Raw genomic sequence first — 11,527 nt, forward strand, 5'->3', positions numbered from 1 at the left:
TGGGGGGGGGAAGCACTGCGTAAGGCCACCAGAAACCTATCAAAACCATTTACATTTTTTTTGGAGGGGAGGGTATCATGAATTTATAGAGAAGTGTGTAAAAATAGTTTTTTCCCATGGCTGTTGTCCTATAACCCTTATCATGGAGTACTATCCATTTTTTATTGTTGTTATTATAATAATTGAGTCTCCCGCAATCTTCTAAACAGCCATCTAAAGGCAATTTACACATAAGATTATTATAAATAGTTAAAACACATATACAGTATCTCAAATGCATTTAGGATTGGGGAAAAAGCAAATGCTCATGGTAAAAAAAGAGGCCCGTTTATCTACATGGGAAATCCTGTCAGTAAAAAGAAATGCGCAGATAGAGAGCACTTGTCGGGTTTCGACAGGAATGCTATTTCACAGCACAGAGGCAGCCACACTCAAAACCCCGCTCTGAGTTATTGTAGAGGCAGCTTATGAGATCCTTGCAGGAGAAACTGTCCCGTGGACTGCAGTGATCTCTTGTGTGTACAGTGGTACCTCGAGTTAAGTACTTAAATCATTCCGGAGGTCCGTTCTTAACCTGAAACTGTTCTTAACCTGAAGCACCACTTTAGCTAATGGGGCCTCCTGCTGCCGCCGCGCCGCCACTGCCGCACAATTTCTTTTCTTATCCTGAAGCAAAGTTCTTAACCCAAGGTACTATTTCTGGGTTAGCGGAGTCTGTAACCTGAAGCGTATGTAACCTGAAGTGTATGTAACCCGAGGTATCACTGTATAAGCAATAAGGCAGTCTCTCGAGTTGCCTGGTCGTGAGCTGCATAGGGCCTTATATAATCTGAAGGACATTCCCTTCCGCTGGGGGATTTCAAATTTATTTTTTAGGGCAAGTGGGGAAAATGGCACGTCTGTTTCCCAGTGGCTCCTTCTGTGTCGCTGAGGGGAGGGAAGCTTCTAGAAACGGTGGGTGCTCCCCATGGCAGTGGAGTCCCTTATGGCCATTAGCAAGCAATCCCTGCCACTTGCCCCCTCCAGTGTCTCCTCTTTTGCTCTTGGTTGCCAACTCTCTCCCTGCCCCCCACCCAAATCATTGTTCTTGTGGCTTCAATAGAAGTTTCATCAGGCAAAGCTTCCCCACAACTGAAAAAACCAAATGTATGGGAGAAGGAAGCCCAACTTTATTAAATGTGGGGAAAGGGTGGCAGCCTCAGTCTTTGGGTAGGGGTCACCTCGTTAATTCCTGCTTGTTATGTATCCATTTGGGTTAGTGTTTAGCTGCCAAATTGTCAAATTTGGCTTCGTTTATGCAAAGTACCAGGGACATGGGTGGCGCTGTGGGTTAAACCACAGAGCCTAGGACCTGCCGATCAGAAGGTCGGTGGTTCGAATCCCCATTACGGGGTGAGCTCCCGTTGCTCGGTCCCTTCTCCTGCCAACCTAGCAGTTTGAAAGTACATCAAAGTGCAAGTAGATAAATAGGTACCTTCCAGCGGGAAGGTAAACGGCGTTTCCTTGCGCTGCTCTGGTTCGCCAGAAGTGGCTTAGTAATGCTGGCCACATGACCCGGAAGCTGTACGCCGGCTCCCTCGGCCAATAAAGCGAGATGAGCGCCGCAACCCCAGAGTCGGCCATGACTGGACCTAATGGTCAGGGGTCCCTTTACCTTTACCTTTATGCAAAGCACCAGCAGGAACTAGTGGTGGTTGGACAGACATGTTATTGGCTACTCAAGAAAAACATTGCACAAAAGTATAAAAGCTGTAGAATGTTTTATTACATTTCAGGGTAGCACCACACAATATTACCATCTTTTACTCTTGTTGTTCTCACTGTAGCTTTGTGAATTTACACCCCAATTTGTGCCCAGTGTAGTTGTAGCTACCTACAACTGAGGTGAAATAATTTTGCTTTGTTTCAGTTTATCCGTAGAAAATCTTCATGATCCCTGGCACATCCTTAACTTCCATTGGTGGTTTTCTTGGACTCCCGGGCTGCAGAAATTTCTTAACTGTAGGGATGCTGCTGATTCTTACTTTAAAAGCCTGAAAAGAGAAACAGCAAAACATTTAGAAGAGAAAAGGAGAAGTCTTATAGCAAAAATGGTGGCATTCCTGAAGAATCATCTCTCACCATGATGGTAGTACAACTTGATCATCAATACTGAAACTATTTATGAGAAACTTTATTATCTACAAAGCACAGTTATTTCAAGGTTGCTCCTTTGAAGATGGAAGCCACTATTTGCAGGCTTGTGAGTTGCTTTTAAGAGTCATAGAATCATAGAATAGAATCATAGAATCATAGAATCATAGAGTTGGAAGAGACCACAAGGGCCATCGAGTCCAACCCCCTGCCAAGCAGGAAACACCATCAGAGCACTCCTGACATATGGTTGTCAAGCCTCTGCTTAAAGACCTCCAAAGAAGGAGACTCCACCACACTCCTTGGCAGCAAATTCCACTGTCGAACAGCTCTTACTGTCAGGAAGTTCTTCCTAATGTTTAGGTGGAATCTTCTTTCTTGTAGTTTGTATCCATTGCTCCGTGTCCGCTTCTCTGGAGCAGCAGAAAACAACCTTTCTCCCTCCTCTATGTGACATCCTTTTATATATTTGAACATGGCTATCATATCACCCCTTAACCTCCTCTTCTCCAGGCTAAACATGCCCAGCTCCCTTAGCCGTTCCTCATAAGGCATCGTTTCCAGGCCTTTGACCATTTTGGTTGCCCTCCTCTGGACACGTTCCAGTTTGTCAATGTCCTTCTTGAACTGTGGTGCCCAGAACTGGACACAGTACTCCAGGTGAGGTCTGACCAGAGCAGAATACAGTGGCACTATTACTTCCCTTGATCTAGATGCTATACTCCTATTGATGCAGCCCAGAATTGCATTGGCTTTTTTAGCTGCCGCGTCACACTGTTGGCTCATGTCAAGTTTGTGGTCAACCAAGACTCCTAGATCCTTTTCACATGTAGTGCTCTCAAGCCAGGTGTCACCCATCTTGTATTTGTGCCTCTCATTTTTTTTGCCCAAGTGCAATACTTTACATTTCTCCCTGTTAAAATTCATCTTGTTTGTTTTGGCCCAGTTCTCTAATCTGTCAAGGTCGTTTTGAAGTGTGTTCCTGTCCTCTGGGGTGTTAGCCACCCCTCCCAGTTTGGTGTCATCTGCAAATTTGATCAGGATGCCCTTGAGTCCATCATCCAAGTCGTTGATAAAGATGTTGAATAAGACCGGGCCCAAGACAGAACCCTGTGGCACCCCACTAGTCACTCTTCTCCAGGATGAAGAGGAACCATTGATGAGCACCCTTTGGGTTCGGTCAGTCAGCCAGTTACAAATCCACTGAGTGGTAGCATAGTCAAGACCGCATTTTACCAGCTTCTTTACAAGAATATCATGGGGCACCTTGTCAAATGCCTTGCTGAAATCAAGGTAGGCTACATCCACTGCGTTCCCTTCATCTACCAGGCTTGTAATTCTGTCAAAAAACGAGATCAGGTTAGTCTGACATGACTTATTTTTCAGAAATCCATGCTGACTATTGGTGATCACAGCATTCCTTTCCAGGTGCTCACAGACTGTTTGCTTAATGATCTGCTCCAGAATCTTCCCTGGTATTGATGTCAGACTGACTGGGCGGTAATTATTTGGGTCCTCTCTTTTCCCCTTTTTGAAAATAGGGACAACATTTGCCCTCCTCCAGTCTGCCGGGACTTCGCCTGTTCTCCAGGAATTCTCAAAGATGACAGCCAGTGGTTCTGAAATCACATCTGCCAGTTCTTTTAATACTCTTGGATGCAGTTCATCTGGCCCTGGAGACTTGAATACATCTAGACTAGCCAAGTATTCTTGTACTATCTCCTTAGTTATTCTGGGCTGTGTTTCCTCTGCTGAATCATTTGCTCCAAATTCTTCAGGTCGGGCATTGTTTTCTTTATCGGAGAAGACTGAGGCAAAGAAGGCATTGAGGAGTTCAGCCCTTTCTGTGTCCCCTGTTTGCATTTCACCATCTTCTCCTCTGAGTGACCCCACTGTTTCTTTGTTCTTCCTTTTGCTACGAACATACCCATAAAAGCCTTTTTTGTTGCTTTTAACCTCTCTAGCAAGCCTGAGTTCATTCTGTGCTTTAGCTTTTCTGACTTTGTGTCTACACGTGCTGGCTATTTGTTTGAATTCCTCTTTGGTGGTTTCCCCCCTTTTCCATTTTTTGTACACATCCTTTTTTAATCTTAACTCAGTTAAAAGTTCTTTAGATAGCCACCCTGGCTTCTTTAGGCACCTTCCATGTTTCCGTCTCATTGGTATTGCCTGAAGTTGTGCTTTTACTATCTCCCTCTTAACAAACTCCCAGCCATCATGAACTCCCTTTCCTTTTAGTATTACTGTCCATGGGATCTCACCCAGCACTTCCCTAAGTTTTATGAAGTCGGCTTTCTTAAAGTCGAGAAATTGAGTCCTAGTATGCTTGGCTGCTCCTTTCCGCTGTATAGTAAACTTCAGAAGAGCATGATCACTCGCGCCTAATGATCCTTCCACTTCTACCCCACTAACCAGGTCATCAACATTGGTTAGGACCAGATCTAAAATGGCTGTTCCTCTTGTAGCTTCTCCCACTTTCTGGACAATGAAGTTGTCTGCAAGGCCAGTGAGTCCACGGTTAATTCACAAATGAATATGGGCCTTATTTGTGTGATGGAAATCCAAGTCACGTTTCAGAGACGATGGTGTTTTAGATATGCAAAGGGGCATAAAAGCTCCATACTAGAGCTCGGCTTATGCTTCAGTAAGCATACTGAGCTCTCATCTGTGAGGCCTGTCACTTTCCTTTATATGAAGGCTGAAGAGATCCAGAAAGGGGTGCAAGTATAGATCTACTAGTTTGGTTAAATTAATGGCACCACACTTATGAGCTCCAGAGCTGCTCTTCCCATCAAACTACTAAGTCCTAGTTTAGGATGTGTGCCTGTTGCCATGTGATGCTACATGCTCAATCACCAAAACACACATGCACACATATACACTATATGCGTACAGACATTTTTAAAGCCTGGGAACCTGCCTGTTGTATACCAGCAAAGGTCCCCAGAGAATTACAGTGCTGTACCAAGTATACCTTGGAAAACAGAATATGGAGTCTCACTTTGGGGCGGTTTGACTTGAATGGCAATTGCAATTAGTAGACATATTGTTCCCTATGGTGTGTCGCTGCTTCCAACCCCCTTGCTATTCTGCTACTCTTGTATGGATAGTGTGCTCTAGCACACAGGTGGGGAACCTATGACCTTTCCATTATGGATGGCCTACATTTCCCATCAGCCCCAGCCAGCATGGCCAGAGATTGGGGTGGATGGGAGCTGCAGTGCAGCAAGATCTGGAGGGTTTCACAGCTAATGAGAACTTGCAAGAGCCAGGGAACCTGTACCTATTTCGGGAAGTTTTTAATGTTTGATGTTTTATCGTGTTTTTAATATTCTGTTGGGAGCCAGCCAGAGGGGCTGGGGAAACCCAGCCAGATGGGCAGGGTGTGTATAAATCAATCAATCAATCAATCAATCAATCAATCAATCAATACAACAACAACAACACCTGTTCATCCTCTATCTTTTATAATAAGTTGTGAAATTGTGTTGCTTACCTTTAAAAGAGGGAATTGGGAGAGAATATCAGCCTTCAGCTCTTCTGCCATTAAAATGGCTTCAAGCAGTTGAATATCTGCTTTGCTGAGCTGATTTCCCACCAGGAAATTTTGCCTGTGATCTTTGAGGACCTACAGAGCGGGAAATGTTTTAAGAGTACTTCAGGTACATAAACAAAATGGAGAATATATATTTGGGCAACTTTTGTAAACCACGCACCCAGATAATATTGCATCATGACATGAAGAGGATTTGGATCAGTACTGAGGTAAGGAGTGCCAAACCCCCCCCCCACTTCATCTGAAAAGCCACTGCACCAAAAATGAGAAGCTGGGGTATTAACACGCTGTGTGCCATGCTTACTCTTCTCTCACACCACTAAAATGTTTCCTTTTAGCTCAGGACATGGTCTAAAATTTACTGTTGCCGTTTGGAAAATGAAGAATTAAGAAAATGATTTCTGACAGACCAGACAGTCCTGTCAACATTACCAGCTGCCAACTACAGTTGAGCATAGGTGACTCTGTTCTCTCAAAAGGGGTTGTAAGTTCCGTTCCTTCTTTGCCTCATACCTTTTCGAAGGCTGGGAAGTATCTGGTGGTGGCTTTTTCGACAATGTTTGCAAACTCCTTCTCCCTCGTGTCAGCTGGCCTGATGGGAAGCATCAGCATCAGTTCATACAGATCCATAGTACCTTCACAATACATATCAATCCTGAGGGAAAGAAAATGTTGTTGTGACTGGATCGCCAGGGACCATGGGACTTGGTGTGGTACATTGAAAATCGCGGACACCAATAAAGCTCGTGCGTCAATAGTGGGAAAGTGTTTCTCCCTCTCAGATAATAATAACATCAGGAATAATATTTTTGGATATAGAAAGACGGCAGCGAGGAACTTGAACCTCAATTTGCTTATTTCCTCCTCATACCTGATTCATGTTCCTTTCATGTCATTTCTTTTCAGATGAGAAGCTTGAGGTGTGTGGGGGGGGGGGTCTTTTCAAAGTGATTTTTAAGCTGCTCCAGGAATGTTTTTTGGCTGAAGGGTGTGCTTTTAAAAACAACTCAAATAACTCAATAATAAAATCATACAGATATCCCTGTGTGCTAGACCTGTTGCCCCTCTGTAGCAGGGATAGAGAAGCTGTTTACCTCCAGAAGTTTCTTCGGTTCCTACTTCCATCACCCCTGACCTTAGGCCATGCTGGCTGGGGCTAATGGAAGCAGGAGTAAAACCACAAATGTAGGACAGAGTGGGATTGTGAAAATTAATAATAATAACAACAACAACAACAACAACAACAACAACAACAACAACAACAACTGTAAGACAAACAGAACCAACACAAGAGGGAGAGTGGGAAATTGTGTCATCTCGGTAGAAAAACAGGGACAATGCTTCTATATTTTGGAGAAGGTATATTTCTTCCTTTGAAAGAGCCCTTTTCACTCTCAATGTCTCTCAGTCTCAGTCTCTCTCTCTTACACCTTAATAAAAGTGCTTTCTGGGTAATACCACTTGTCTGATAGAAAAAACACATTGGCAGGAAGTGCCCCTATTTTCATGGAAATAAATATGCACAATGAACAAAAAACTGTATGATTTGCTGATCAGTCCTAGAGACCTTCTTCAGTTACACTTTTTTTAAGCAAATCATATTAAAAATCAGAATTATATAAGTGAAAAGGGGGGGGAGGTGTATTGACATCCAGTGATCCAATCTATTGAGATTAAATGAATGTCTAGGGCATGAACTTTGGAGAAACCACCTTGATTTCAAATGAACCAGTCCACGTGAACTAGTTGGGAAACTGAGAGGTTATATTAGCTCACATTGCTCAATCTTGAACCTTTTTTGTTTTAGTTGGCAGTCACAGGGAGTTGAAATGCGCTGACTCATAGCTTGTCAGCAGATTATATCACAGACTAGATATTTCTTCTTGGATCATGCATTAATAACAAAACTTATAGAAATGTTACAGTACAATGCTCTCTGCTTCACATCCTTCCCATAGAGATTGTATTTGGATGCAATGTAGTTGAGAATAGCTCGCGTCTGCACCATCTTCATCCCATCAATTTCCACCATGGGCGCTTGTTGAAAGAGCAGGACTCCATCTTTTCAAAGGAAGATGAAAAGTGTCATTTCATTCTCCCAATTAATTACAAGGACATGTGAATTTTCAGGAACATCTGACATGCTTTGAATCTGAGTACTGTATTTAGGTACTTCTCCATTGTTCCTTTCTGATCATAAAGTTTGCCTCTGCTTTTTTTCGTATAGTGAAGAATGCTTTTGCAGAAATGTGCTAAACCTGTACAGCAAACACACAGTGGAAAACTAGTTTTGTGTGTATATGCTAAATCTGCTCTCTAGCTAAAAACAATCCCTGCAAAATGCAGTGTTGAATATCATGTGTCGAAGGTTGCTGTCTATTGCTAGGAAACTCTCTTCTCTTTCAAAGGACAGAGTTAAAGGCAATACAACCAGATAACAACTGTGAATTCACACATATTCTTGCCGAAAATCGTGCACAGGTAACTGAGATTAAGGGCACAATGAAGAACTGGAGAACTTTGAAAACACCTATGATTAAGACTGGAAGATAGTCCCACTGAATTCAATGTGGCCCACATGTGAGGAGGTATATGTAGAATTGCAGTGACTCTTCAGAGTAGATTGTCTATTCTTCATATTGTACAGGGAATCCATCTAGACTATAAACTTGCTCATTTAACTTCCGTGTAATCTTGGAGTCTGTGTGATTATCCTCTAAAGTATCCTGAGATATTCAGATGTCATACTCACCCTTCCTTAACTTTTCCAGATCTTCGTTTGACTCAATAAACTGTTCTTCAAACTAGAAAATAAAAGAGGCAGAAGATTTCAAGGGTCTCATGAAATAATTTCAGCTGCAATAAATGGCAGCTGGTTTATCCCCACAGAGCTACAATTCTCAACACCCTCATTTATGTATGCACATAACAGCCTTGAACAAGCTACATTTCCTCATATTCTTTTTCTTGTGGGTCCGGAGAGAGATGTCCGTCAAATATGCAGTTATATTTACAGCCTTAAATAAATGGTGGGTTTTAGATAAATTCTGAAGACAAACCTCGACCCCAGCTGCAGCCAACAGCCACCTTATGGTTTCCATCCGGCCTCTTCCATTGATGTAGTAAAGCTTTGGTTTCCCAGCCATGTTTCTAAGTGCTTACTTTTCTGTTGTGATAACAGAGAGATAGAGAGATGGTGTTTAGTAGAGAAACAACCACCACTAGAGAAGGACAACTTTTTAAAATGCTGGTTGGTGATTGCTTGTAGCAGGATTTCAGATTGAAGAAGAAGAAGAAGAAGAAGAAGAAGAAGAAGAGGAGGAGGAGGAGGAAGAGTTTGGATTTGATATCCCGCTTTATCACTACCCGAAGGAGTCTCAAAGCGGCTAACAATCTCCTTTCCCTTCCTCCCCCACAACAAACACTCTGTGAGGTGAGTGGGGCAGAGAGACTTCAGAGAAGTGTGACTAGCCCAAGGTCACCCAGCAGCTGCATGTGGAGGAGCGGAGACGCGAACCCGGTTCACCAGATTACGAGTCTATCGCTCTCAACCACTACACCACACTGGCTCTCTTGTCTAACAGCTTCTTGTCTGTTTTTTTTTAAGAAAAACCAGTTTCATAATCATGATGCACAAGCAGATATGGCATATCATAGTACAGATAAAATTGAAAATGAGTTTTTAAAAATAATGAATGTTTAACCCTCATTAGATGGCCATGGTCCTTGTTCACAGAGGCACGAAATAGTAAATTCCCCCCTCATTCCTGCGCTGTTGCCATTGTCACTATCTTCCTTGTATCTCCTAAAACAGCTCTGGAAACCTGCCTCTCCAGCATGGCTAGCTATCGGGGATGATGGGATTTTATAGTGATGGATCACAACTGGAGCCCACCTCCATCCTAAAACTATTTCAGATTTCCTCACAGAGACACTCCCTTCTCTCAACCAATTTGCCCCAGTCTCCACCATCTGTAAATTGCCAATTTAACGAAAAGCAAAAGATTTGCCTTGCCTTCCTTGCCCCCTCTTCTTGAGGTTTTGAATCCTGTTTGGTGCTTGCCTTTGTATCTATGCCATGGCACCATTTGGACAACAGCAGGTGCTGCAGAATGGACCCATAAAACTCACTCTTTAGCTACTTAGGTGGCAATTCACACTAGAACTTTGCAAGGCAATAAGCCAAAGTCAGCCTTCCCTGTTGGAGAACTGAGTTCGCAGGATGCTGGTATAGGAACCTCGCTCCCCAAAATGTAATGGATCTCTTTCTCTGGAAAACTACATGGTACATTGTTTTCACTAATAAATGCATTTATATGCACACTTTGTGCATTTTTATGCACTATTTGTCTGGAGGTATTTGTCAGGTATTTGCAAATCTCAAACGAGAGCTATGTTTCATATTATTTCAGAAAATGCAGATTTGGCACGTTAAAATGCAAACTGAATCAAATTTCTCTCAATTTCTTGAAATCAAGAATAAGTAATCAAGATAACAAACTTTTTATAAAAGAATGGAAATGGTTTATTGAATATTTGCAGATAAATTGCAAACAGATATAAACACTGGCAGGATTATTGTAATAATCTGCAGATTCATAGGAGTATATATTTAAAGTCGATAATTAAATGAGCAAATTAAATGAATTTGGATATGCAGAAGATATAAAAAAAATAAATTTAAGGAACCGCAGAAAGAGGGGAAAGGAAGACAGACTTTGAAATGTCAAAATGATTGTAAAATTAATGAATATTTGAAAAGTATAAATAATTTTTTTTGGGGGGGGAATCAAATTTCTCTCCCAACTCTACCCAACACTCTTTTGAGGTGCCACCAAGACCCTCAACCCACCCCCATTTGATTTTTAGAGCTCTGCCACTCCCCAGCTTCTGCCTTTGGTCTATCCAGACAGAAAAACTTCTTTCACAAGATTACAGGTCTCCAGAAAATCCTACCACCACCTTTTAATGTTCTGTTGGGAGCCACCCACAGTGGCTGGGTAAAAGAAGAAAATCTTTGGGCAGAGGTGAGGTCTTTGGTAATTGTCCCTGCACCACTCCTCTGTCAACGGTGTCACTCTTGAGTTATGACTCTCCAAAGGAATTGCCTACCTTTGAATACTAACCTGCTGGAAGTCCTGCTGGGCAAGTGAAACTTCTTATGAGACAGAGCAAAGACTGAACTTGTGTGCATCAAGTTTATAAAAAAGCTCAGAAGCTCCACCTTCCAGCTCTGCCTTTTGTGAGACTTTTCACCTAGGGTCAAATCAGTTGCACAAAGTTAATCCACAATGGGAAAGGTTCTCTCACAGGTACATAACGTGATGCAACTCAGTTTAGTATAAATCTGTGCAGCTGCATTGAGGGCAAACGTTAATGTCCTTATCATAATTAACCCAAACTCCTGTATCACTGGGCAGGAGGCCACCGCAATCTTTGGCTGCAGCTGCTGGCTAGGAAATATGGACAAAGGTCATCTACAAAGGACTTCCCTGCTGGTGGCACTCACCTTTTGAGGGGTTTGGGGTATTTAGATGGCTGTGATTAATTTACACTGGTGTGCAAAACAGTGAGAACTGCTTTTGGTCAAGCAGTCGGGACGCCTGTGTCAGCTGCTTCTCTTTGAAGAGTAAATTCTTATTGAAAGGCTTTTTTCCATAAGGTGCAATACATTCCATACCACAATATCCAGTAGACTTGAAGGAGCGTCTCCACCCTCATTGTTCAGCCCAGACACTGAGGTCCGGCTCCGAGGGCATTCTGGCAATTCTTTCCCTGCAAGAAGGGAGGTTACAGGGAACCAGGCAGAGGGCCTTCTTGGTAGTGGCACCTGCCCTG

The 11,527-nt window shown here is 42.8% G+C and overlaps 1 protein-coding gene across 3 annotated transcripts; it reads right to left on the reverse strand.

Annotated features, from left to right (window-relative positions):
* Nucleotides 1–1,743: 1,743 nt before the first annotated feature.
* LOC128410194 (glutathione S-transferase-like) lies at nt 1,744–10,936 on the reverse strand. Of its 3 annotated transcripts, none has more exons than XM_053381040.1 (7): nt 10,816–10,936; nt 8,749–8,855; nt 8,442–8,493; nt 7,618–7,750; nt 6,203–6,344; nt 5,630–5,761; nt 1,744–2,033 (listed from the first exon to the last, which is right to left on the reverse strand). In XM_053381040.1, exons 2-7 carry the CDS (start codon nt 8,833–8,835, stop codon nt 1,911–1,913), a joined length of 669 nt encoding a protein of 222 aa, XP_053237015.1. In that variant the 5' UTR covers nt 8,836–8,855; nt 10,816–10,936; the 3' UTR covers nt 1,744–1,910. The 3 variants fall into 3 exon arrangements, with proteins under 3 accessions (XP_053237015.1, XP_053237017.1, XP_053237018.1); XM_053381042.1 differs by having other exon boundaries at nt 10,802–10,906; XM_053381043.1 differs by lacking the exon at nt 8,749–8,855 and having other exon boundaries at nt 10,816–10,861.
* Nucleotides 10,937–11,527: the final 591 nt, after the last annotated feature.

This window comes from Podarcis raffonei, chromosome 3 (assembly GCF_027172205.1).
Source record: "Podarcis raffonei isolate rPodRaf1 chromosome 3, rPodRaf1.pri, whole genome shotgun sequence".
Lineage (NCBI taxonomy): Eukaryota > Metazoa > Chordata > Lepidosauria > Squamata > Lacertidae > Podarcis > Podarcis raffonei.